The sequence below is a fragment of the Centroberyx affinis genome, unplaced genomic scaffold (assembly GCF_046629955.1).
Source record: "Centroberyx affinis isolate AG114_WGS23_722 - 3 ecotype Tasmania unplaced genomic scaffold, CSIRO-AGI_Caff_v1 ptg001070l_1, whole genome shotgun sequence".
NCBI classification, from domain to species: Eukaryota; Metazoa; Chordata; class Actinopteri; order Beryciformes; family Berycidae; genus Centroberyx; species Centroberyx affinis.
The window spans coordinates 642,600-670,479 of NW_027279619.1; the positions used below are offsets into that span (position 1 = coordinate 642,600).

At 42.3% G+C, this 27,880-nt stretch overlaps 1 protein-coding gene across 2 annotated transcripts; it reads right to left on the bottom strand.

Annotated features, from left to right (window-relative positions):
• On the bottom strand, positions 1–27,671 carry ap1b1 (adaptor related protein complex 1 subunit beta 1). 2 transcript variants are annotated; one of them, XM_071523135.1, is made up of 23 exons: positions 27,556–27,671; positions 25,819–25,879; positions 22,871–22,976; positions 22,630–22,765; positions 22,175–22,420; positions 21,741–21,931; positions 21,387–21,608; positions 21,075–21,195; positions 20,861–20,956; positions 20,489–20,604; positions 18,531–18,696; positions 17,375–17,473; positions 14,439–14,698; positions 13,019–13,223; positions 12,755–12,775; positions 11,510–11,647; positions 11,204–11,349; positions 10,928–11,057; positions 8,313–8,397; positions 7,671–7,757; positions 6,813–6,967; positions 5,412–5,420; positions 1–1,806 (listed from the first exon to the last, which is right to left on the bottom strand). In XM_071523135.1, the coding sequence occupies exons 1-23, from the start codon at positions 27,580–27,582 to the stop codon at positions 1,732–1,734; spliced, it is 2,898 nt and encodes a 965-aa protein (XP_071379236.1). In that variant the 5' UTR covers positions 27,583–27,671; the 3' UTR covers positions 1–1,731. The 2 variants fall into 2 exon arrangements, with proteins under 2 accessions (XP_071379236.1, XP_071379235.1); XM_071523134.1 differs by lacking the exons at positions 5,412–5,420; positions 12,755–12,775 and adding an exon at positions 11,751–11,780.
• Positions 27,672–27,880: the final 209 nt, after the last annotated feature.

Genomic DNA, 27,880 nt, shown 5'->3' on the forward strand with positions numbered 1-27,880 from the left:
TAATAGTTCTGTTTCAAATGATGTACACACATTGAACAAAATCAAATCAATCAAAAACATTTGATTTTTCCATCACCAGATTCTTTTTTTTTGTTTTGTTTTTTTTATACAGCATCTCATATGAATCAGCCATCACCACACACAAAGACACACGCAAACACACACAACTGCCTCCATTGTCATCTCTAAAATGGTGTTAGCTTAAGTGCATACATCCTGTAGAGCTGGGAAAAAAGGGATTCAGTTTAATGACAGAAAAAAAACAAAATCCAATTCCTTTTTAGAGGCCGTCGGTAAAACAGGGTATTGAATGTTGTTGTATTGAATGTTCTAACCTTCTTTTCAATCAAGATAGATTGTTATTTGTGCTACCTATATGCACTTAGTATTCAGGAGCAGAACAACAAACCATGACTTCATGGTTGAGGATTATTTCACCTCTAAGCCTTGATCTCAGGTGGCGACGGTGCTTGAAAAGCTGCGATGAGAGGAGAGAGAAAGCAGACTGGCAGAGAGCCCAAGTGGCTCGTCGCTGACGTAGAGCCCACAGCGGACACAACGTCCCGCAACACCTGAGGCTCTCACTTCCCCAGATGTACATTAATTGGACTACAAACACAAACTAAACAATGGAATGACTGAGTTGGAGAGCGGAGAATGGAACTGTGCATATACAAGACAACGGTTCCTTCTGTCTATAAATCTTCAGGTATTGACGCAAAAAACAAAAAGACAAATCCACACAGACAAACAAATGCCCAAGCACACAGCAAAGACATCCTGCTCTAACGGGACAGCAGAGGATCTGTAACGCAAAAAGACTGATCCCAATTAGAACATCAAAAGCTGTGAGGAGACTAATCACACATACTAAAGAAAACTCCATCATAAAAGGACAGAGACAACGATAATGTGGTTTCTAAGTATTTAAGCGTCTCTTCCTAGGCCCAGACAGGCACATCCTATTTGAAACGGCTGGAGGAGGGGGCAGAGGGGCGGGGGTGGCTGACAACACAGCTGTACAGGGGTTTAAGCCCAGTAGGTGGGAAAACATGAGCCTTTTACTGTCACATGTTAATTGAAAGCACCCCAAATAAATATGCTGACAGTGGTGATTCAACTGCTGATTGCAGACGCTATAAATAGACTCCAATTTGCAGAGATGAGGGGCTAGGTAATCATGGAAATAGAATCATGCAGAGAAAACAGTCACAGCATCACAAATCATACAGCCTTCTTTCCCAGAAGCAGAAAGGTCATCGCAGAATGGCTGAGGCGGGGAAGGCTGGAGGAACTGCCGAATCTGCAAATCATGCAGGACATTTAGCACTAGCTGATATGTCAGACCCAATCTGAGACCGAATTGTAGAGTGTGAACGAACATACAAAACAGCAAAAACTCACAATCAGAGTGAGGATGGGGACGGGATAAGGCTAGCCAAGGAAGTGAACCAGATACTTCTGCAGTCTTAGAAAAAAAATGGATCGGCAATGGGTCAGAATCAGACAATAAACTGTTAAATGTCCTGGTGAAAAAGCTGGATGACAGAATGAGGAGCCCAGTCTCCAGGCCGCGCACAGCAGGATGAGGCTCCTGCATTTGGTAAAGTTGTAGAATGGTCTGTGGGTCAGAAGGAGGTGGAGGGAGGTTCAGGAGTCTGGGAGGCTGAGGGCTGAGCCTGGGTCGCTTCCCCACGCCTGGTCTCCAGTCTGTGTGTGTGTGTGTGGGGTTCAGTTCTTCAGCACTGCCTCGTAGCTCTGGAACACACACTGGGACACTTCTGGGGCTCTGCACTTCAGAGAGACCTGAGGAGAGAGGAGTCAGGCAGCGTTACAATGGTGTATAACTGCATTGCAAATGTAATTTCACTTTATTTTAAACAAGCTAGTGTGTTAGATGCAGAGTTTAGTGAGGCAAAGTTTAGGAAGGCTCACATCAAGGCAGAGGAGGGTCTATCAGTGACCATTGTGTGACATGGAGCATGATAAAACGGATAAAAAGTTACTGCAGGCAATGACCAGCCACATAAACTACATTTCATCTACAAGCTATAGCTAAGCAGCTTACTTCTTACATCTTTCATGCGGAGTCACAGTAGCAGTCTTAATGTCAAGCCATAAAAATAAAGTGTGAGAACTAGAGCGGAATCAATTTAGTGTCAGTAATGATGGAGCAGTATAGGCTAGGCTGATGTAGCTACTGACTTGATATGATCAAACAAAATCTTTGATGTGCTGCATAATGGAGCATGAATGGGATAACCTGAGGCATAATCCAACAAGCATCATTATTATTTCTGCCGCTTCACCAGCTCAAGTGTAAAGGAGACCTTGGTAAACAAAAAGAAAACCTCATTGTCCTTTTACACTTTTTTCCAGGAAAAAAAATCATTATAATTCCAGAAGAGAAAAAACTTTGCATTATAAATTCTCCTTTTAATTCCATCTCATCAGCTACCGGCAAAAACAAAAAACAAGAGAAAATATTCTTGCATTGCCAGCCGCTCCACTCTTTTGATGTTATTCCAGGCTGGGAGTAGCTTCAGGATCTGATACAGCATCACAAAAGGCAGGTTCCTTTTCATCTGCGCTCATATTGCAGGAGTCAATTTTCCCAGTGCCTGGAACCGGCTCTTTACAGGAAACACACAAGACAGCCAGAGCTTTGTGATAATGGCATCCGGATAGATAATGTTGTGTCATTGACGGTGTCGGCATTATGATTATAATCAATTATTCAGCAGAGACGTGGCAAGTCTGACAGTTGAGAGGTTCATTCCGGGTCCCTCCCGGACAAAATGAATAGGAGATCAACCCAAGGCGATGGAGTGTCCTTGAGCAACGTTGCGGTAGATACCACAGAGTAGCGCTGGAATAGCAGGAACATTGCACAGCTCCTTGAATGTTGCCTCAGTGCACTCAGGCCTCTTTACTAATGCATGCTGCTGCTGGCAATATTTAGGTAGGCACTCTGCTGTCAGCATGGGGCAAAATGTGAGGAAATGCGGATGCTCTAGCTGCTGTGTAGAACCAGCTATTAAGACAGTCTGTCACCAGTTGGGTAGTGTGGTACGCATGCATTCTGCTTAAGGCTTACTGCTAAATTATCAGTATTACATTAGGGTTAGAAAGGCAAGGAAATAAAACATTATATATAAATAAAATATTTCCTCGCCTGACAAAGAATGTGAAAACAGGGAACTGCAGTAATGATGGAGGAGGGTGGCGATCACCCGGAGGTGTGTAACTACTAGTGTGGATTGAGAGAAAATCAGAGATGAAGAAATAAAAACACCACCCTGGCTATTATCCAGCTTCTTTTCATCATCCCAAGGGAATGGTATGCAGGAGATTACATAATTCTGTTTTTTAAATATAAAGTCTCAAAAATGTTCAAGATTCATGTGCAGTGGAGGTTTTTTCTTTCTACCAACTTACTCCAATGACGGACAGGCACATGGATGCACATCATTGGACACACAAGCAAATAAACAGCCTGGAAACACTGCAGGGGCCATTATAAAACGTTGCATAAATCGCAGCCAGGGGCTGGCGCAGCATTTTCATGAACCAATGCAGCACAGGCTACTTGTTTTCATTTTAAAATTATTAGAGGGTTCCCACTCACTTGGGCATCAAATTCAAGGACTTTTTCATGCCTTTCAAAGTCTTGTTTGGTGAAATTCAAGGACTGAAAATTCGCATGTTTTGGGGAACAAATGACACTGGTAAAAATTACACATCACAGAGGCCTCATTTTCTACTCATGATCTTGTCAAGTTAAGACATAATGATGAAATTTAACACTGCTACTATATCAACGCAAATATCTATCACAGAGTTTCCCTCAGGATGTGAAGCTAAAAGATAAAATATAATTTATATACTTAATACTATTATATACTTAATATGCATCTTCATCATAAGCTTTGATATTGACACAGCCTATATCGCTGGGCATAAGTTATGTTCAAATAGGTTTCTAGTCTAAAGCAGGGCTCCTTTAGGTAGGCTACTAAATTAGGTCTTGCCCTACATTATTTAGCATGTCAATTAAATGTGTTAACCAAAAATAGTCACTTCTGGGAAAAATATTAACTCTACGTTAGACACACAGAAAGGGAGTGTCGGGCAGCATGGTGGTGAAGGGTGTCCATTTCTGTGTTGAAACTATCAGTTTTACTGAAACCCTTGCAATTACCAGCTCAGGAGGCGGGGAGAGAGAATCAGCCAACACTATTGGTCACATCGTTGCCATGGGGACAGGGGATGGGAGATGAGGGCACTATGTTCCATGTCAAAAAGGTAGTAGGCTCGTTTGAGATGAGCAAGTCCTGCGCAGTTTTGACCAGCGACTTGCTTGGTCCGTTGCATGATGCTTAGAAAAGTTGTCCGACTTGCTCCGCCGACCCGACTGCGCGAGCCACAGGAATCTCGTGGGACCGAGGCCGCTGCAGTTTTTGGAAGGAGGCGCTGCAGCCGCTCTCCACCGACTGCACAGCTCCGAGGATGATGGGAAACGCATCGAGCTGAGCGCTCATTGGTTCATCACAGTTGTATCACACACCCACCGTGAAATGAAGAGACTTAAGAAATAAAAATAAGTAACGTGAAGGTCTGGGTTGTTAGAGCACAGTGAGTGTGGGTGACGGTAATGCACCTTTTAAATTGTTTATCAACCTCCGTTACAAAACTGAAGAAGAAGAAAAAGAGAAGCGAGTGTGCAGTCGGGAGTGTTCGGCTTGTTGATTCCTCGCCTGACTGCACTCGGCTACTCTCTTCTATTTTCCAGGCGTGCAGGAAGTCATCTCAAACGAGCCTAGCGATACAAGTAGTGAGGCATCATGGGAGAGGAGAAGCCAACTAAGTGGTGTGATACCAGAGAATTAAGCCAAGCCATGTTTAACCTACAAAAAGTAAAGGTCTGCAGCAGCAAATACCAAACAAGCTAGCACACTCCTCTGCTCATGGAAAAGTAGTAGCTGCTGTAAAATTGCACAGAGAATCTAGTCTTCATAAACTCAGCAGAAACCAGAAAACATGCGGTGGCAGGGCTTTACTTCTTCATTTCTAAAAATAGCTGCCGACAAAAGGCTTTGGCAGCTTGGCTTTCATGTGCTGTGCCAAGAGAGCGATGGGACCATGCAGCAGCCAGCAGCACAGAGAGACGCACGTTATACATGCAACATGGTTAGATAGAATATCTAGTCTTCACTAAACATTTTATGATGGCATCCATCTGTAGAAAGCGGGCAGGAGAGCCTTTCCAGGCGCACCAAGGAAACATCTGGCATTAAAAATTCAGTAACAACATGAAACCAGAGTGGGAGACGTGAAGAAAAAGACAGAAGGAGCAAGAACAGAAACAGCTGAAGGTGGACGAATGAAAACATTGTGATAATAGCACCAACCTCCAGATCCTGAATTAATGAGCCAACACCACAAATGGACGCAGAGGGGACATAAAAACACAACAAAACAAGGACAAGAAAATGAAAAACACACAAGTCCAACAGAAAATAATTATACACAAAAGAACACACTGTGACAAAATTGTTTAATAAAAACCATGGCATTCAATAACCTCATACTTTACCTCAGTGAACTGACACTTAACACTGAATTGATTTTCCTAATCTTCTATATCAGGTCACGTTTCCTCATTAAATTCTGGAGGGTGTCAATATTAAGTTTAAAATTCTGAACATACAGATTTACTGAGCAAGACGGGAGTGACTGATGTAAATCGACTCATCCAGGAAACAAAAAGACATTAAATGCCACCTTATGAATAAAAACATGATCTCAAGGGAGACTGAGTAATGAGCTGGGAGGAGACTCACACCAAGGTCACAGTTCTGGACTAGTCATGCAGAATTTCGAAAGGCAAACACCATCCATCAGGGGCGGAGGCCGCAGCACACTGACAAACCACAGACATGCAGCATCACAAGGGAGAACACACACACTAACGCATGTGCACACCTGCACACACACACACACACACACACGCACACAGAGATGAGTCACCGATACTAGAACCACACTCCAATCAATGTGCAATCAACTACTCTCTCCCCTTCACTCTCTCACCACTCATCACCACACCTCAATCGTGGTCATGTCTGTACTCGTTCAACTCAACTGCTGGTATGATGTCATCTGTCTCTGTCATCTACCACTGCGGGGACGTGAACCACTTACTACACAACAAGTGACCATGAGCACGCAAATGACTCAACTGACTTCGGAAGAGGAGGAAAGACATTTTAAAAAGATTTAATCTATTTCTTGGAGGATGTGACCCTTGCTCTCCAACACGAGCATCGCTGACACCACTAAAGTCTGCAGATAACCTGCTACATCTTATTCACAAGGCATCTCCCAGTTCCGGTCAAACCCTTCAGGCATACAAAAGAACCGATGCATTTCTGTATTTCACTTCTACGTGAGTGAAACTATCAAAAGTACTTAATATTCAAGCGAATAAACTTGTTCCTGATTACCGGGGAGGTAAGATAACATAACATAATTATAAAATTGTTGCTACTGTGTCACGTCTCCCTTTATCAGTGGGAAAATAATCAAATTTCACCCCCTCCATCCTGACACGATTATTACAACTGTCAGCACAACATATAACATTTTTAATCGGTGCTCTGTAAGTAAAGTGCATTATTTAATGAAATAGGGAAGGTAGGCACTTTCTTAAACTGATGAGTATTTCTTTTGGGAGTCAAATTGGGAGTCAAAATGGTGGCGTCAACAAAACAGTGACCTCATGGATACAACACTGCAAGGTTTATGCTCACCGTGTAGTTTGGGTTTCCCGCCTGCACCCGCAGCTCAGCCAGCACCCAGATGCCATTGCTGAGTTTCATAGACTGGTACAGCATGTCCTGACCCTCCACTGTGCGCTTGGCTATGGTGAAGATGTTGCTGCCCTGCAGTTTGCTGGAGGCTGCATCTATGGAGGGAACACATTCAAAGATTCACACAGTGTACATTGGTACTGATTAAATGTTTACTGCCTCTTCTTTTCTCAGTCTGAAAAAGTTACTGCTCTTTTTTTGTCCAAGTTCTCTGAATATTATTATTATTCAATATGTAGTCTGCCTCACTGACTCCTGTCACGTTCTGTGGTTGTCTAAAAACCGCCACTGAATGTACCAGACCCTGCAGGATTTCTATTTCCCTATATCATTCACTAAATTCAGTGGTAGTCACTCCATCCCAGCTGTCTGTGTAGCAAAGATATAGACACTAATTTGGAATTAACTTCCATCCTCAGCCTCCATCTCGCTGCCATGCCCCAGCAGGATCTGAAACCCTCTCTCTTTGTTCACGAAGAAGAAATTCAATCTGTTGGGGGAAATCTCCATTAAGCTGTCATTAGGAATTCTTCTCCAGTTCAGCTGCTCTCACGCTTGTGTAAAACTAAATTATCACTCGTAAATAGGGACTGCAGACTATGATGAGTTCTCATCAAATACAATTTGCTTCATTAGTGAGGATCAGGCTTTCAGATCGCCACTGCTCTGTCATCCTAGCGCCACATCTTAAGCTACTGGCTGTCACTCGCATGAAGAGGCTGCAAGCTATAGGAGGCACAGTATAGTGTTCTTTAGCTCCTGCAATTGTCTTCAACTTTCTCTCCTCCTCCTTCTCACCTGAGTTGAGATGACAGTCCTTGATCTGGAACTGGGACTCATTGTCATTAGGAATGTCTTTCCATGTAGCAAGGAACACCTGTCTCTCTGTGGATGAAGAAACAAGAAGACACAGCACACAGTGAGATGTTTATGAGGAATAAAAAATAGGATTTGTACTGGTAGAGGTACAGACTGTGGTGGAACAAAAAAACAAGAAAAAAAAAAAACACAATGAAATAGTGGTTTGTTGTTTGTACTCCGGACATAAGGCTTCCTGCTGTGGTTTAGGCTTCGGAGCATTAGCTTGCAGCCTCCGGCAGCAGTCCCGCTGATGGCCCCATCTGGAGGCTCCACAGGGAGAAATGGCAACACGTTTTCCCAGATTGAATCCACCAGAGCGAGTAAAAAAAAAATGAAAAAGACACAACTGACCAAAAACACCACTGCTGCGCGATCTAGGAGCAAGTGTGCAGCCCCCAGATGCATGAGTGCAGGCATGCGGACGCTCACACAAATCTGTGTCTGCGTTGCACACATACACACACAGCTCAACAGTCACACAAATGTGCACTCGATGAAAAGACTGACGTAATTGTCCTGTGTTGACGTCAATAGGGTTTGAGGCTTTTGAAGGAAGAGAATTAGCCAAGAGACACTCACCCATCTTCCCATCCTCTACAAACAACATGCTGATGGGGTACTGGCAGCTGAAGTAGAATACGTCAATGTTGTTCTTAACAGCCACCTGCGAGAGTGATTACATCCAAGGAGGGGGTAGAGGAAGACCACAGGAGGAGAAACAAGAAGCAATATATGAGTAATTACTTTTCAAGTGCCCTTTAAGGATCTCTATTGCTGGTGTATTTGTGGCATTTACTGAACAAGGTTACACGCCTTTGGGAATAACACACATCATCATCACATCTCTGCAACACTATATTCTACAGTTTTATCGCTGAAATTCATGTTCTGTCTATGGTCTCCCTTCATGTCTCTCAGTCTAAGGCAGGCTTGAGGCTTCTGTTTGCCAAAGAAATCTGGCATGCAATATCTAGAGTCTAAAAATATCAAAAATAAGCTTTATTTATAGAGCAATTATATAAAAGCAGTTTACAAAGTGCTTTACAAGTGGCAAGAATAACAAAATATAAAAGAAGATAAAAATAGGAGACACATTCAAAAGTAAAGAGGAGAAAAAAAAAAAGAGGCAAGTTTGAAAAGTGGGCAAAAATCAAAAACATCACATAAAAGCAAGTCTATAAAAGTGCATTTTGAGAAATTATTTAGTTCCTCAAGCAGGACGCTCTACAGTCTAGGGTGCTGATGGCAAAAACGCAAGACATTGAAACGCAATAACAACTACTGTATAATGGAGGCACCTGGAGCAGTGACGGCAGTGGGCGGTGATATTGATCAGGCTGCTCAACAAAGGAGTGTTGAGAGAAGGACAGTGAGTACAGCCAGAGGATGGCAGGAGAATGACTCCTGAATAATTTATGAGGGCGTCTTAGTCATGGGTGCAGTGCAGGACTGTTGGTAATACAAGGAGCACAAAAGAGGCTACAGAATCCTTTACAGTCAAAATTTTAGTAAATTGAAGGACTGGAGCTCTATTAGTAAGGGGAAGCAAAAGTAATAACTATTATCTGTGCGGAGCAAAGGTGACCAAAGAAGAGCAGGTCAGACACCAAATCCAACTTGGAAGACAATACTACAATTTTTGACATATTACAGGTCTTATGTTGTATGATAAGTTGATCTATCAGACTATTTTTTGTAATATGCTCACTATTGAATAGCTTGTGCTTGTTTTATCACTGACATTGTTTTTAGATGCGTTGAAAACCTAACAACCCTCCACAAAATCACCATGTTTGATGACACTTTAAACTGAGGTGTCACATTATCTTTAGAGAAGAAGGCTCTACTATGGCAAAATGGCCTAGGAAACTGCCACCCAAAGTTACTATGGCGTTTTCCTTAAATGCAGTGATTTTAAAGGGGTTTTAGTGATATAATGGCAGCCTGTGGCAGTGTTCATTCAGCACAAAACTAAAAGAAAGCATTCCAAATAATGCCCTGGAGCATTATCTCCCATCAAGACAAGAATAACAGAGAACCTCTCAAAAGACAAGAATAAGATTGGACATGTTAAAATGGGTGGTAGTACCCTTCAAAGCAGAGCGCACAGGCAGCAGAGTGGAAGGTTAGCAGGGTTACTGAGACCAGGAGAAACAAAGCAGCCATGTGTTGTGTGACCACTAATGACTGTCCCCACCTCCATCATCCCCCCCTCGACTCTCTTATCTCCTCTCTCCAGCTGCACCGGGCGCCAGCGCACTATTCTGCCCGGTTAAAAGAACCGCCCTGATCAAAAAGAAGCCAGCCTCTTCATCTCTTTTTATTTGGACCTAATCATAACTGTTCTGAAGGCTGTCTTATATTTTATTTCCTTTTCATTTGCAGCATGGGAATTCAACCTCATGGTAGCTGAATTGCTAATGAGAAAAAGCAAAGCCTCACGCAACGAGGATGGAAACTTAGTATGGCGTTGCTCGATAATCATTACAAGCATATGATAAGGACAAAACCGTCTGATGAGATAGTCAGCTCCATAAGCAATTTAACCAAGACAAATTTTTTGATGTTTCAGCTCTGTAGTCCTCATTTGGGATATAAAAAGATAAATGACTAAGAGGTTAGAATACTGACAATGTTAATTTTGGAGGAAGAACTGTAAAAAAAAAAAAAAAAAAAAAAGACAGCTCTTTTTATATGCAAGAGCCAGATTGGCAAAACAATCTGGACAAACTGAGCTCTGAGTAATCTTTTCTCATATTTCATCAAAAACTCAACATGCAGTGACTTAACAACCTAGAAACAACAGAGTCTTAAAATCTCTTTCTAAGGTAATTCTACATTACACCGCATCTCTATGAGAATTCAGGTGTTGCCGACATTCCAAACTAAATTATTCAAAGGCAATATAGAGCACATAGTTGGTTAAATCACTACAGGCGGATAACATCTGTGGTACTAAACCATCCTCAAACCATTATGCTCTTGCTAGCCCCATGGTAATTGTATCATTTGACACCCAAATTGAAAACTGTACATAGCAAAAAAAGATTACAAAATCTGTTACTGTCCAAAATGTGGACAAATTATTCTAACCTCAGTGTTAAGCTGACATGTAGACTTGCATATCCACATAAAATGAAAGCAAAAATAAATAATTAAATAAAAAACACACACGCACACTGTGGGGAAATTACCTGCAGGTTATTGAGGGGCTCCATCTTCATGACGGGTCCCACGGTGTTGAGGGGGAGGGCGACTTCAATAGTCTGGTTTGGGCTGAGGGGAGTGAGAACCTGGAGTGGACCGGCCGGGGCGAGACCAAAGCTACAGATGAACACAGAGGAGAAAAGACAAAGAAACAAAGATGAACAAACATACAACAACACAACAACAAATCTAAACAATGATGCCTATGCACGGTGCTCAAGATTTACACCATTTAATTTTAGTATTCATCAAAGTTCTCTCACCTGTTTCTGTTGAACTGGATGGCAAAGTCAGTCATGACACTCATAGCTTTATTAGTGAGGGTCATCTCCATTTGGATGACCCCAGCACGACGGGCAAAGGTCCCCGAAATCTCCAGACCCTTGGCCTTCATAGCTGGTAGCCACACCTGAACACAGAGAGCAATGCTTATTCACCATTGACACACATGCAGTGCAGTCAATCATTTTATTGTCTTTGCAGCTGATTGACATTCTGTTTATTTCCTATTCTGGCCTGCCACTGCGGCTATATTACTCTGTGTCCCATCACAGCATATGGAGACTCACTGTTTTAGAAGGGATGTAGGCTCCCATGGGCATACCAACTCCCCCTCCCAGGTCAAACAGGTCGCTCAGACCACCACCCACTGGGGTGTTGAAGGAGGCCGGCATTACAGCTGGAGCAGCACCAAAACCAGCCCCCATCTGTGGACCACAAAGCAACATGTTACCCTAAACACATTCAAAGTCACTCCGTATTGAGCAATCAAAACACAATATGTTTGAAAAATCAAACAAGATGACTTACAGCAGGACTTCCTCCGATGTCTCCGCCAAGCTGAGTGAGGGGAAAAATCAGAGAGCACAAAAATGCAGGTTATATATTGGTGCAATATAAAAAACATTCTGGGAGGTTTGAGGAGGATGGATGGAGGAGTGTGATGGGCTAAGAAGCCACTTTCATGATTAACGACAGCTATAGGTTTAGACTGTGAAAGAGTATCATCTAGCAAAAGGGGGTATCAGTACAGGGCATAGAATATTTTAAGTTTACTTCTCATTTTATATAACTGAACTTTCACTGTCCACTATAATTCCAGCAGCATGGCTATTGAGTTCCAATAGGGTTTGCATAAATGCTACTCACTGAGTGATAAGTGAAAGCAATCAAGTGTGTGTGTGTCACTGTTGTGGTGATGATAATAAGGTGATGATGCAAAACATACAGTGATGGAACAGACTGGCAAAGCTCAACTACATAGAGGATAGAATTGTGACAAAAAACATGGGCAAGATTTCCTAAAATCTCAGAGGAAAGTGGGAACTAAAACAGTTTGATATGAACTGCAAGTCTGGTGAACTACAAAAGACAGAGCAACTGCTGGGGAAGATTATTCAAAAGGTCACAGCGGTACACAGGGGACAAGAGGGGATTCTAGGCTGGCGCTGGCCTTTACTGGTCCACTGCAGGCCCCTGGACCAACCTCAGTGGGGCTGTAATCTGGGGGCGATGGGGACTGATGTGAGAGCTGAGGTGACTGAGGAGTGTCCGTCCGCAGAGACATGTGCGGCTGATTGAAAGATGAAACACACCGCAGAGCCCAGAGGTAAGAAGAGATGGGACTCAAGGGTTGAGCGGTACATTTACAGTACATATCAGGATGATAAGAGATGATGAATGATGTGTGGAAATGTCAGACAGATGCATGTGAACAAGAGAGTAAAACATGGCAGTGATCAAGTTCATCTCTTAGCGCTAAAATGGTATGACATGATGTGTGACTGCTGCGCCCTCTCCCTCCATGTAATTACCGATTCAGACTCATCCCCCATCTGCAGGTGTAGCATTGAATAAAGAGAGGAAAAGACACAAGGGTCAAAAGGCAAAAAGAAAGCAGAAGAAAGCACAAATAAAAGGTAGAAAGAAGAAAAATCATACAGTACTGTAACTAACTCCCATTAGAGAAACTAGCTGACCAGTGGAAAACCCATTGGTTTGTGAGATAGATTTTGAGATGCCTTTTAGAGCCTGACAGCTTCAGCAGAACAGTATTGGTGCCAGAGGGGAGCACCTACCAGGCTGTCCAGTCCTCCTCCAAGAAGGTCCATGGCCCCCATCTGCATGCCGGAGGTGGGGGGTGGTGGTCCAGTTGTGGTGGGAGGGGTCAGGTCCAGATTGAGCAGATCTCCCAGGAGGTCTCCCTGGGATGGGATGACAGCAGGGGGGGCCTCGGAGACTCCAGCAGCAGAACCCGTGTCTGGGCTCTCCGCACTCTCCCCGCTACAGGACAGAGAGTGGCAAGTGTGGAAAAAAAAGTTCTGTAACTTTATATTAGGGAACACATTAACTATTAACTATGGGTTTTCCCTCAATACTTGAATAATTCCCCATCCAATAAATCCAATAATATGTGATACAAGCACCTTATAAGCCCCATACTGAGCAAAGCATACTGAAAGCCCAATTCATGTGCAACAACTTCTTTACAGACTGCTGGAAGCACTAATTAGGAGGCTATTGAGGGAAAACCCATAATTAATGGGGTATACTTGTAGAATCCAACAGTGCAGAATAAGGTGCTAATAAGTGGTCTGTAATGACTAACAATGAACCAATACGTTACTAATATGCATGTTAGTAAGTAGAGCTGCAACGATTAATCGATTAATCGATTAGTTGTCAACTATTAAATTAATCGCCAACTATTTTGATAATCGATGAATCGGTTTGAGTAAGTTTTTAAGAAAAATAAGTCAAAATTCTCTGATTCCAGCTTCTTAAATGTGAATATTTTCTGGTTTCTTTACTCCTCTATGACAGTAAACTGAATATCTTTGGGTTGTGGACAAAACAAGACATTTGAGGACGTCATCTTGGGCTTTGGGAAACACTGGTTGACATTTTTCACCATTTTCTGACATTTTATAGACCAAACAACTAATCGATTAATCGAGAAAATAATCGACAGATTAATCGACAATGAATATAATCGTTAGTTGCAGCCCTGTTAATAAGAAACTTATTAATAGTTGTGTTCCCTAATCTACAGTGTTACCAAAAGTTCAATAAGATTGCTGTAGGTTATTTATTTAAGTGGTAATGTTATTTATTTTATTATTGTTTTAAATACTAGACTCTACTAGATTTCTGGTGATTTGATTAATTGTGAATTTCTTTTAATACTGTAAACTTAATTTGTAATCAAACCGATGATGTGACTCTTCTTTAGCCGAGCTAAAGATGAGGCTCGAACATCTCTGATCAAAACACCCAGAGCGAACAACATTAACTAGGTGCAATGTGTTTCATCTGAAGGCAGGAAGGAAGGAAAACAGCTGCACAACTAGACTCTACTGACGAGTGTATGACTCAGCAGACTTAAGGGAAAACATGATCGAGGAGTCAAGAAGCGAGGTCCACTTGAATAAATAAACCTCCTGACTGAATGACTGCGGCGGTTTTAAAAAACATCAGAGCGGTATGTGCGTGACTCACGATCCGGCACGAGCTGGGAGCCTCTTGTGCTGCACCCCGCGGCTGCCCTCCACAAAGGCACTGGGGGGCTTGTGGTAGACAGATGCCAGGGTGCCAATGTGGCAGATGAGCTCCTCCAGCAGGGTGGGCTCAATCAGGTCCGTCTCCTCGGAAATCAGAGGCTTCTCAGCCAGGACCACCTCCTTGGCGGCCACGGGGTCGGTGGAGAGCAGACGCCAGTAGATGTAGCCGCGGTCACGAAGGTCTGGGTTGTCTGAGTCCTGGAGACAAAGATGGAGGCATGAGGGTGAAGAGTATTATTTATGTAGCGTGTATAATGAATACCTAATGTTAGACACTTCTTTGCTTGCCCCTGATTTAGGAGACTGAGCAGAGATTCAAAGATATCAAGAACAAAGTTAAGGACTCAGCCTTGGGCTAGCGCTAGCACTTGGGTACAGGATAAGGCAACTTACCATTGTACATCTTAATTAGCATGGCAACAGTAGAAGGTTCTTTGGATTTCAACAAAATCAAATAAGCTTAAAAATAAGATCTTACATGATACAGGCCATGAATTCTAAAATCTACAGATAATGTGTGAGGCTCACAGAATTTGAGAACTGTGAAGAGAAAACCCTGTGAAATGAATGTTTTAAACTCTCAACTATTCCAAATGTCTGCAGATTCTGAAAATGTATCATAGCCAAGATACTACCTGCTAGAAGTTTTCAGGACTGATTGATTCCCTCAAAACCCCAAGGATCTTCTCTCCTTTCAGTGTTGACATGGATGGCAGCAATAAAATGCATTATCTAATTTTGTTATAAGGCTGTTTTAAGTTGTAAGGTGTGTTCTCTCGCCTTTGCTGCTTTTTTCCTGCATTACTGCTCTCAATTATGTGTGTGTCTGTCCCATCCATGCTTGGTACACACACACACACACACACACACACACACACACACACACACACACACACACACACACACACACACACACACACACACACACACACACACACACACACACACACACACACACACACACACACACACACACACACACACACACACACACACACACACACACACACACACACACACACACACACACACACACACACACACACACACACACGGCAGCCTAATTACAGAAAATGAACACTTCTGAGCACTGTTGCCAAACCTATTTGTTGGATCAATCACTGAATTAATTACCATTCATTAAATAATTTCATATGAGAAAACAATGTTTTGCATGTGTATCACAGACCATTTCTGAGCAAGGTACAAATTGAGAGACCCGATCCATTCCACGATGAGCGTATTCTGCTCTGGGCTATTTTGAGGCCAAATGTGGACAACAGGAGTCCATGACTTCCCAAAGTAGGCTCACTCACAGCAGTAGACTCTGCCCTTGTGTGCGAGTGTGTATGTGTGTGTGAGAGACAATGTGGTGTGAGCACAGAGTTCATATGACGCAAGTGCAACTACATTTTATAGTGCATCATCATGGGTAGTCTATGCTGAACATTTGATGGCTACAGACAGTTTGCACCCCTCCCAATGTACATAAAAGAATACATGCATATTTTATTCATGCATATAAACATACAGGCAACACACACACATGTGCAGAGATGCTACCATTTGTATTTGTATCGGTAATTGAATAAAACCGGGGGTGGTTTGGAAAGAAACATTAATGTCCAAACTTTTTTTTCTTGTAATCATTGCCATTGCTTAGATATTAAGGCATTAAACCCATGGCTTTATAATGACTTATCACTGAAGTATAAAAACAGAGAATTTGCTCTTCCTACTATAAAATGAGGAAAACTCTGTCCGTCTGTCTGTCTGCATCCATTTTGCTCCTCAATGGCTTGGCCAATCAATCTGAAACTGCACATGGGCATTGAGCATTGGCAAAGGCAGGGACTGACGAAGCTGATTTTTCCATTTTCCCAAATTGACACTGTTTATGTGCATTTTTGGCAAGTCTGTGCGGAGTTGTGGCCCGCGCATCCCCGGGTATGGACTAGTTAAATCTGTATTTAACAAAGAACAACCTAGATGAAACCATAACCATAGGTTTTTAAACAGAGCCATGAACAACCATAGACATAAACAACTAGAAACAGGAAAAACAATCTCAACCCTGAACTACTGTATGCTGGTATGAACTGCATACTAGTGTAACTGCTGGCTGCTATTGAGCCATTTACATGGCTTTTCAACTTCACAGTGCAGGTCTATCTCATGGATAGATGTAATATCATTTAATTGCTTTGGTTACTGCCAAGATACTCCTGACTATATTATTTGTTGTTTTGCTATCTTCTGTACTCGCAGCAGCAGATAGGTTTTGAGGAGCAGCAACTCCGTTCTTTGTCGGCCATTATTAGCCAGATATAGCTCAAGCAGTTTTGATTTTCTTTTAACAAAGGAATTTTACATTAGTGCACTGCCAGGTGAATACATAACCGCTTCACGTACAGCGGACAGAATATTAATGCAGAGCGTAATGGTTATCATGTTATTTTCACTGGCAATTTTCTGTCTTATACGCAGACGATTTCTCAGGGCCTTTTTATAAGGTTATAAGGAGAGTTGGAGCAGTGATAACTGCTGATAACCCCTTTTTGCACTAGCTTGTCATCTTTACACAGAATCTAAAGTATGTGTTTTAAACTACACACACACTTATATGTGGAGGTAATGCCCAACATTATTGTCTTCCATCTCAAACAATACCGCCCTAATGATCTTCTACAAAGAATAAGAGCTAAGGAGAGAGGTCAAAGGGAGTGTTTTGATGAGAGCAAATTACAGAAAGGACAGGAGAAAGACATGGGAGAGGGGATAAGATTCAGTGGGGTGAGAATTTTAACATGTTTGTAGATGGAGATGATAGCTGGCGCATAAATGATGTGTGCCTGTGCGTGTGTTTATTCTCACCTGTGTGGCCAGGCTTAGCACTTGCTGCACCAGCTCCTGGGTCTCAGTCGGCTTTTTCAGGAACAACTTGACTATGGCCGTCAGTAGCTGCAGCTGCACCTAGAGGACCCAGCGGACACACAGATCACAACTCATCACCAATACTAACACTTGTATGCAGCTAGTGTCAGACAGTACAGTTTTGATTTAGGCTACAAATGAAATATAGTGACGGGGTGCATCTCACTATTCCTGCTCAGGATACCTTATTTTAAACAATTAATATACTAGGGTGAAGGAGGGTTTCATTTACACCTCCCATTTACATTCAAAATAAGATTGTTCAATTGTACAGTTAAGTCTGAGGAGAATACTTCCACACCTACATCCATGTGATTTTCATATGCATTACAGATGTTTCGATCTAAACAACTTCCATACATTTATCCTCTGATGAAGGACATTTAGACTGAAAGCTCAGCAACACATATGACCGGCAGAAAAACCCCCACAAAAACAGAGAAAACAGTGATGCAACATTCAACTGACTAGACTGAAGCTACTTGCAATAACCTAACAACAGCACAAAAGGGAGCATCTGCAGTGTAATGCATTTCTACCAATGAAAATCACTTTATAGCCAACACAATATCCTCTCCAAGGCATTAATATGGGAATTAATCTATTGCTTAGGGTGAGCTCTCCAAACAAGTAAGGCTAGGCCTAATCCCAGAACAAACTGCGGCAAAATACTCTACAGACTAAAGACTTGCTTTTCTACAAAATGTGCCTCTCAGCCAGATATGGAAATCTATGAGACACAATACAGACTTAAATTACTATTGAAATGTTCCCAAACAGGTGCTGTGTATTCCCATTAGCAGGCTTAGTCTCAGAAAAACAAAACATTTCCATCCCTCTAGGATTCTTTCATTTCTCTCGCAGTTACCACAAATTTTATCAGTTAAATAAGACCAATTCTCTGTGGCCGTTGTTGCATGGCATGTCAACTCAATTTTCAATGCTTGGCAGCAGCTAACCAAAGCCTCTTGTTGTCCCCCACTGAAGTAACCAAAGTGTGACACACACTGACTACAAATGTCTTAACGGCACTAGCCTTGTAGAGGTCATTTACCTCTTCAGAGGAACAACCAATCCCACTCCACCCCAAACAGACCTGAGTGCTTTCATCATGGAAACCTTCCAGGAAACTCTCCAGCAGCTCGTCAGCGTTGTCGATGCGCTCAGCGTACTCTCCCACAATCCAGATCATGGCTGCACGCGCCTCTGGCTCATCCAAGGAGTCCAGGTTCTCACACAGAGTAGCAATCACACTCTCATACCTGGCAACAGTCACACAAAGCAACAATACATACACTCAACAAACGTCATGAGGCAAGACAAAAATCAGAATAATCATACATTGCCAATTCTTCTGAATTAAGGTGAATTAAGGAACTTAAGGTGATGTTTCTCTTTAGCAAACAATCTTTGTCTTTTGGTACTTGGAACTCAACAGAAGCACATGATCAGTTCATTCTGACAACTGAATGATCAGGTATAGGGTAATGCACCATACAGTTGTAGACAACAAAGATCTTTGGTCATCTATGAAACAATGGCTATTACAACAACAAAACAAAATAAAATGTTTGGGCTGACCTGATTGACACTAATGCTACATGCTTCTCCCATGCCGGTCTGTGATTATTGCTATGTCAACTTGCAAGCATCATCCCTGCTCAATCTCACTTAGGAAATACATAGCGGAAACTCTCACATTACTTAGCAACTCAATGGCTCAAATCAGTACTAGATATATAGTTTTGGCTTATGTTTAAAGCTAATTTGCTAGCTAGCTTGAAAAATAGATCCCTGAACACACAAAAAAATAAATGATCACCTCGTCACCAGTTTATAAATGTATTATATCATACACTCTTTCTTCCAGGATGAACACAAAGAGTCAGAAGAAAAACTGAACTGTCACTACAGATTCCCAGGGCAGTAATTTTTTTAATTTTGAAGCATGAAGCATGTTAGTCTTTTGACAGCACGATTACCAGAGTTCAACTCGCTGATCCCCCAATATTTTCTGCAGCAGCTGATGAATACCAAAAGCAGCATCTGCTCTGCATACACATAAAACACTTACCTCATACATGCAAACAATGAGGCCTAAACGTGATCAAATAGCACAACAACCAATTCCATCTAAATAATGCATTTCCTCTAAGGCAGAAACACACAGTTCATGTCTAATTAAAAGACCAGCAGTTTGACTGGGTAGTGACTCATAGCTGAGAGCTTGAGCCATGCCAAGTTGGAAGCCCTGCTAAGCTGCTCCCTTGGAGGTTTAGGTGGCACAACAGCCCAGTGCTTCAGGGTGACAGTCTGCTGTTGTGTGGGACAGTTTTTTCTGCCTGGCATATGGATCCAATCTGCTGGACCCACAGCAGGAGTCACGCTCCAGCTCTGCCTGCCCTTTGACTAGGCATGGTCAGGGGGAGTTGGTGGGTTTAGCACTGTGCACTATGGACACTGTATATAGCTGTGTGTTTATGTAAGGACAATTTGCTTGCCCTAAAGCTCTTTTGCATACATTTAGTGATGAAAGCCAAGCAGAAACCACTTTATGTCAGAGTAATGAGCTTTTTCTCTGCCTATTTCAAGACCAAGAGAATATAATCTGAGGGTCAGTGAAGTGGAAAAGTCAGGGTGCCTGCTTGCATACGTGAGTAAGTACTAGCATGTGTGAGTAAGTGCTATACCTTTATTACATTTCAACAGCAGAGTACATGACACTGCATGTCACATCCATGAGCGGCTTCAAATTGAATGGCTGGCCAATAAACTGAGTCTGTAATAAAGCTTTAATAAACATCTGTGCTTTCATATAGATAATACTTTTGATTGATGGACCAATAAACAGCAACCCACAGACAAATCATCAAATCCCCACTCTGATGCAAATATAATCAAGCATTGGCTTTACCTCCTACATTTTTCTGCACTGAAAACTCACTGCAAAACAGAATATAATTGATAGTTGATCAGAATTCTTCCTGTATATGAATTGTCAATCTCACAGAAGAATGGGTGAATGACCACACTGATGCCAAACAGCGAACCTACTTGTTGGGGTACTTGCGGAAGATATCCTTGATGACCACAATGGCCTCCTGCACCACATAGTTGACCTTGGTCTGGATGAGGTCCAGCAGGGTGCTGACACAGCGCTCTGCTGATTGCTAACAGATGGAGATTAAAAAAATAAATAAATAAAAATCTGTCAGGATAACAGAGCCACCTACTGTTCATCATAGAAACACTACAGCTGTGCTTTATTAGTGGCATTTTGTCACTTTCAGTGGTGTTATCTGGTGGAGTCCAAGAATGCGTCAACATGAATGTTATAAACTGATACTTTATCCTTGCAACACGTAGCAGATACTAGGATTTGCCAAATAGAGCATCTGATGACAGTATTACATCATCTCCACCCACCTCTACTTTGATGGCACAGCGGCCAATGGCTCGGACCGCTTTACGGACAAAGTCCACATCCACCTCAGTGGCATACTCCTTCAGCTCAGCCAGCACCTACAGCAAGGCACACAGGTACCAGAGCATCAGTGTCACTGAGAGTACTAGGACATCTAAATCTTGTGATCAAATTGTAGAGTTTCCTTGCTGTAGAGCATCTATATGGGTGGGTTACCTGGGCGATGTTGGCTTGAGAAGCTAGGCGAATCATGATGTCCAACTTCTCCAGTTTGACGTAGATTGGGTCATTGTACTTTACAAAGAAAACCTTCATCTCGTGTTTCAGGATCTCTGGGCTAAAAAGCAAATGGACATTTTTATTTATTATTGGTGGCAATTAGCTTAAGTCTGTTATACAACAGACAAATAAGCAGAAGGCATCCTACTGAAACGTAGCATACAAAAGGCTCAATTTATTAAGGCCTGGTATTAACAACAATTCAAAATGTATAAATAGTGCTGAGGGGGGCCTTCTCCCCAGGTTTACCGTTTCTGTACAATGAGGTTGATGTTTCTGAGAGCCACATATTGCAGCTCGGGCTCAGCAGACAGAAGGGTGACCAGTGGGGGGGCCAGCTTCTTCAGCAGGGTGCCATAGTAGTCCAGGTCCTTGGGCAGCATCTCCATGAACTTCATCAGCACTTTTACTGCTGACAACACTACTGCAGAGTTGGCATGGGAGAGTCGAGGGGTCACCCGCTCACAGATGCTAGCAGATGTAGATGATATAGGAGAAAAACAGAAAGAGTAGCAAATTACATTTGGTTCGCTGGGAATACTAATTGCTAATGCTAATTGGAGGAAAAGAAAGTCTGTTTGTGAGGGAAGAGCCTTCTCTAACCTTTGGGACTCGCGATCATCGCGGGGTGTATAGTTGGCCAGGCAGTCTAAAATGAAGATCTGGCCCCACTCTGTGCACTCATTTAGAGCTGTCAGCAGCTTATTGATGGACTGAGGGTTCAGGTCCAGCAGGTTACTGTTGGGGTGAGACTCTGCTATCTCAGACAGGGCTGCCACTGCGTTCGCTACCACCTAAGGAAGAAGACGGGAATGCAGATAAGTGCCGACAGAAAGAATAGTAGCCACCAGCTAGATTCAGATGTAAAAGAGACTAAGTCATTGTAGTAAAACAATGTTCCCATAATGTTCATGTACATTTGTGTGCCAGCATAGGGCTTATCAGTGAGATGCAGAACTAGAGCCTATAGCCTACTGTGTAACCCTGGGTCAGAAAGCCTGGCTGGCTCTCTAGCTGGCTGCCTGAGAGTGTCATACCATGGGATTGGAGTCAGAGATAAGGTCCTTAAGGGTATCCAGGAAGCCCTGGTCCTCCACCAGCTGGGCGTTGATATCATGGAGCTTTGCTACACACACAGCCGCAGTCTTCCTCACATATGGGTCTTCATCCTTCAGGCATTTCCTCAGTGGTTCACACAGGTACTCAGTGATCTTGTCCACACGGATACAGCCCATGGTACGCACAGCCAGGGCTCGAATAAGAGGGTTAGGGTCTTCGCAATCCTGGGTGGGTGGTTTGGAAGAGTTGGAAAATGAATAATGACAAGCAAATACTCAAATGAGGTGATGTACCAATTTTCCTGAGAAAGACTAAAGAGGGAAACAGGGAAGACTCACTATTAACCAGAATAGCATATATAAGTAGAGATGATGATTAAAAGAGGAGATGCATACATGCAGTTTTTACATACTTATGAGAAACTGTGCTATACCTTGACAAAGGTGTTAACAGCCATGATAGCCATGTCTGGCTGACTCTTGGCGTAGTTCATCAGGTAGAGGTAGACCAGCTTCTTCAGTTCCAGGTTGTCTGTCTGCATGCAGTTCACCACATCTGGGAACAAAGCGCTGGAAGGGGGAAAGGGTGTTATGTGACTAGTGTCGCAAGATCACAAGGTATTGCGTTACATTATTACAGTGTGGGAGTTTCTGACATTATTTCTCCAGGCTCACCTGACATCCTTCCCAACCGTCATAGACGCAATGACCTTCTTCACAGCCTCCTTCTTCTTCTCTTTCTTATCGCTGTTCAGCTCTGCCTTGAGCTCAAATATCTCCCCTGTACACACAAGAGAATAAAAAATCAGTTTGTCATGTAGGGAGAGGAGAGGAGTTGCCATCCAACTGTGCAGCAAACAAACTGGAGGTTGGACACATTGATGAAGAATGTACAATGGTACCTCGTCTATCAGAACCCCTTGTGAATAGAGAATGGCCACACTGACATACAGTAAAATTCTGGGCCAACCATTTTTTTAAAGTATGATGAGCACCTGCACACACAATGATGTGTAGAATCTAGTTTGCTCTTCAAGCTGGGGTAGGCAATTTTTCTTTATATCCCGATGGCTATCAATAATTCAAATGCTCTAAGAAAAAATATGGTCTCTGTACGGTGACTGTTCCAGGTCCTGTAATCAGCCACTCCAAAATCGCAGGATGCCTGAGTCTAAACAACCAATCAGATGAGCTCTCTGCGAGGAGTTGTCAGTTCCTGCCAGTCAATCACGCATGCGCATAGCTCAGTCTACTCCTGACCACCCTGCAGACTGCAGAGAGGAAACAAATATACCCACAGAAAGATGATGGGAAACAGCGATAATCCAAACTGAATACTGGAACTGGAATAAACTTGTTGTGTAAGGAAGCCAGTTATTTTCCCCACTGCACAAGACAAGAGGAAGTAACCACATTCAGGTCAGTCAAGTCAACCGGTAGCTTTGGCTTTGGCAACTGTGGCAACTAATTGACCACAGTTGCCAGTGAATATTTCAATAACAACTAGACTGAGCTAGCAGACCTGTGTTTTACATAAAAGGTTTGGAATTTATCAAGTTTGCCCGAGACGGCACTCTCTCTCCAGTGTAGAGTGAACCTGGCTTGACCAATTTGGATCACAACGTGTGTTTGTAACCACTGGAAGAGTAGCATCACCTTTAACCCTTTGAGTCACAGTTCCTTTAATCTTGTCAACATCATTTCTTCATAAAACTTTAGAGTAACACTTGTGTAAGCAAACTTATAGATGACTTACATAACCATTTAGACAGCTGTATGTTAGCGATGACTCACACACAGGTCCTGCCTGCCTCAGCCCCTTACCCTTTTTCTCATTAACTTGTTACGACTGTCCAGGTGCCCCCAAGGTCCCCAGGTGCCTCACAATTTGTCTTTGTTCTAGTTTGTACTGTTCATTATACTGCTACAAGTTATCTCTACTTCAAGGCCAAGTAGCCAGGCTCTTGTTTGCTTCACTGTATAAAGACAGCTGCACCTCACCATCCTGTGTGCGGCTTACTTTGTCAGACATGCTCTGACTCTGTGCGCTGACCCATACATGTATGCAATAAAGAAGCTATGCTCTTGGACACTCCCAGCCTGAGCTGAGTTCTTCTTTCTTCAACACTGCAATGGCTATGCTGACAAAATTTATTTTTGCTGGCTTATGTTTGAGTAACAACTAGACTGACTAGCAGAGCTGTGTTTTGTGTAAAAGATTTGGAATTTATTAAGTTTGCCCCCGCTCTCATGCACGCGTCTGAGCCTTTCAAATTCTTGCTCAATTCTTGCATGTTATCAACATACAATTTTAATAACTGCATTTTTTCTCACTACAACATTCAATAAGAATGAATCTGAATCTGGAGTCTGAGTTTTGGGTAAAGTACATCATATGTATCTCTGATAGTGGACCACAAACAGTTCCATTTGTGTGACCTATGTACAAAAGTTAAACAGACACTAGACTGGACTTTAACTAGGTTACATTTCAGATGAGTGTCACTGCCATGCCTGTCTGCGTGACAAAGAGTGTAAACACACTCAAACAATAAACCGTCAATCTTGGGCTTTAATTTGAGCACAACTATTCAATGTCTACAAGCGTTTGAAAGCCTGTAATCCCTCCAAATCTCACTGAAGATTTTAGCACTGGACTGTACACAAAAACAATGGCCAGATGCACAGAAAAAGCTGTAGGGTAATGACGCAACATGCTCTGATGTCTCATGCAATCCCAAACAAACATGAGTAGCCTGTACATTATCCCTCATAAGCATGAACGCATTATCCATTTGCATTTAGCAAGCATCTATGTGGGAACACACACCAATTTGGGGGGGGGGGGGGGTGAAAGAGGAGCAACACAAGCAAGGAGAGACAGCAGGACAGCTAATTCTCAGAGAGCTAATGCTCAGGGTGTCTAATCTGATTTAGAAGAACAACCAGAGCTGCTCAAGTCTTGGCGCCATTTATCATACACAGACAGGGTGATAACATTTTAGGTGTTTTTTTCTACTTCCAGATCCAGACTAGGCCATTCATTTGGTAATGTTGTTTGATGGATATTACTATTGTATGGATACAAGAGCACGGCAGCATGGGAAAATGGGGTGGAATTTTAAAGAAACTAAAATAAAAGAGTCAAGTTTTTCCCTTTGACCCTATTGTTTGCACTGATCACCACATCTATTCTACAAATGGCATGTAAAACAAATAAACAGAATATATGAAAACCTGCATCCATTTCTTTAGCATCTTTAACTTTAAAACGGGTAAATCAGATAGGCCTTTGTGAAGTCTCTTGGGCTTCAAAGTCTGAATAATTACATAAGCATAGCATATCATGTTGCTGTGAGTTCCTTCAATTTCATTTTTTGACATTACTTAACAGCGCTAAACTAATTGGACTAATCCAACAGCCTAATGAGTTGGGTATCTCTCTGTGCAGAGATCATAATTAAGCACCGCCCAGCTGTATGACTGTGCCACCCAATCCTATTAATGTTAGTAATAACTGAGGTACCCAATTAGGAAAACGTAATGTGTCACTAAGGTGGTTAGCCTCTTAGCGACATTAATAATTGATCTAATAAATGAACAAATGACATAAGCAATCAGACCTTTCTTGGTGGTGGTGAAGTACTTGGAGTCCGTCATCTTGGAGCCAAATTGTCGGTTCTCCTGCAAAAGTGAGAGAGAATGAAAAAGAGAAATAACAACTTGTTTTATCTCTTTTCCTGAATGGAAATTCAGGGATTCACAAGGGCAACAGGAAATTCTAGAAGTGCAAGCACAGGCAAAAAAAGAGGGAATTCCTGTCTTCTCTTGGACACTTGACAGCGATTTATCTAATAAGGAAACAATGCACTTTTGGTAAGAAAATAAATACTAATGTCCCCTCTAAAAACATAAAACCTCTTGGTCAGCATGTAGTTAATCAGCCTGGCTGACAATATCTCTTTAATGGAGTCAACTTCAAATTTTATTCTGCAGCCCTGCAGTACACAGCACCATACGTTTCCTGTTGTTGAATTCCATTCTTGATCCACCACCTTTCTAAGAAAGATCTTTTCCCATTTCAACAATAGATCCTGCTCTACAAGTTATGCCATAGTATCAAAGTTATAAAGGATAATACCACTCACTTTAACAATATATACCCCTAAGAAATGGAAAGTATCCCTCTATAGTCTCTCCTTTCTTTGTCTTGTGCATTGTAGTGTACTTTGTACTTTTAGCGCACAGTTATTACACTTAACTCTAAAGCATGTTGCCATTTTTTAAAGTATGTGAATGCACACAATCACAATAAGACTCATTCCCCATAGAAATTCAAGACATTGTTGAGGATTGTGATCAGTCACTGTCCTACTAGGGGCTAGGCTATTGTAAGATTGTGGACTATATTATCATGACACATATATGAAATGCCTGGCAGTTCCCCACACAGGCTCAATGTATCCCTTTGTAGCCAAAGTAAATTCACTGAATGAAACTGAAAGGCTAACTCCTAAATCAAAACTGCTGTGACTAAAAATTGTATTAGCCTTTCATTAGCCTTGTACTCAATGATATGGAAGGTGACCTATGTTAGATAGGTTATCCTAATTCTACTTGACAGCCAAACCTATCCATAACACTCTGGACTCACTGACTGGCTCAGCTGTAGCGATGAGCTGTTTTAGTGCCACCAAAACATCGCCAGGTATCTTGTCCTGTCTCTAATGCAGATCTTATGGTAGACTAGCGCAACTATCAATCAGCAAACCGTGTTTGATGCAAGAGAAACAAGGTGGCTATCAGATATTTAATAGATAGATATGCACGTTTCTGACAGAGGCCTGCCACTGACTGCTATCATCGCGTTCAACGAATCCAACGCTAGTTAACAGTTTCATTATTCGTTGAGCTTTAGACAGCTGTCAACATCAGATAGGCTGGTGGCCAAAGTCAACCAAACATGATGCTGTAACGTTAGCATTACTTATTATAACGGTCGATAACGCAGCTAGACAAAATAACTGGCTTTCACATCATTACGGCATATTTCCATAACAATAATTCACACTGCTATCGTGTCAGTACTGGTACTGAACTAATAGCGCGTTGTTAGCTAGCTACCAAGCTAGCAATACAAGTAATTAGCTAACTTTAAGTTAAACCACTAACGTTAGCCAAAAAGCATAGTTCAGGCTCGATAGCTGGCTAGCATCCGGCTAACGCGACGGTAACGTTAGCATAGCAGGCTCGAATGTCTATAAAATTCAGCTGGAAGCAAGCAACGTATATACTAGTAAAGTTACAAAATATATGCAGATAGTTCTCCAGTTAACGTTACGATTCGATCGATTACTCACGCATAACTGATTTGCCCATTCCTGCATGTTTGCAATAACGTTAGATGAATGAAACTGCTGCTAACTGCTATCTCTGATGCAGTGTGCCTGTCAGTGTCAGCTAGCGCTTGGCCACTTCTCTAGCTAGCACAGCTGAGACATGACCTTCTAAGTAGAGGCTTAAGGAAGCCTTTGCCGGGATAGTTAAGCTCTTAATCTATCGACCTATTTTAAACCCTACCAGAAGAATTAACGTACCTACTGAAGTTAAAATTAGACTCACCACACAATGAAACTGGAGAGAAATCGCCACAAACAGCTTACCGTGGCAGGCTTACGAAGTGTG

Excerpts from the sequence above, each read along its gene's own strand:
- ap1b1 (XM_071523134.1), bottom strand. The coding sequence starts at position 27,582 with ATGCAGGAATGGGCAAATCAGTTATGC. Across the intron at positions 20,957-21,074 it reads CTCAAGCCAACATCGCCCAG|GTGCTGGCTGAGCTGAAGGA; the intron begins GTAACCCACCCA and ends GCCTTGCTGTAG. Across the intron at positions 13,224-14,438 it reads CTCCCAGCTCGTGCCGGATC|CGGGGAGAGTGCGGAGAGCC; the intron begins GTGAGTCACGCA and ends TCTGTCCTGTAG.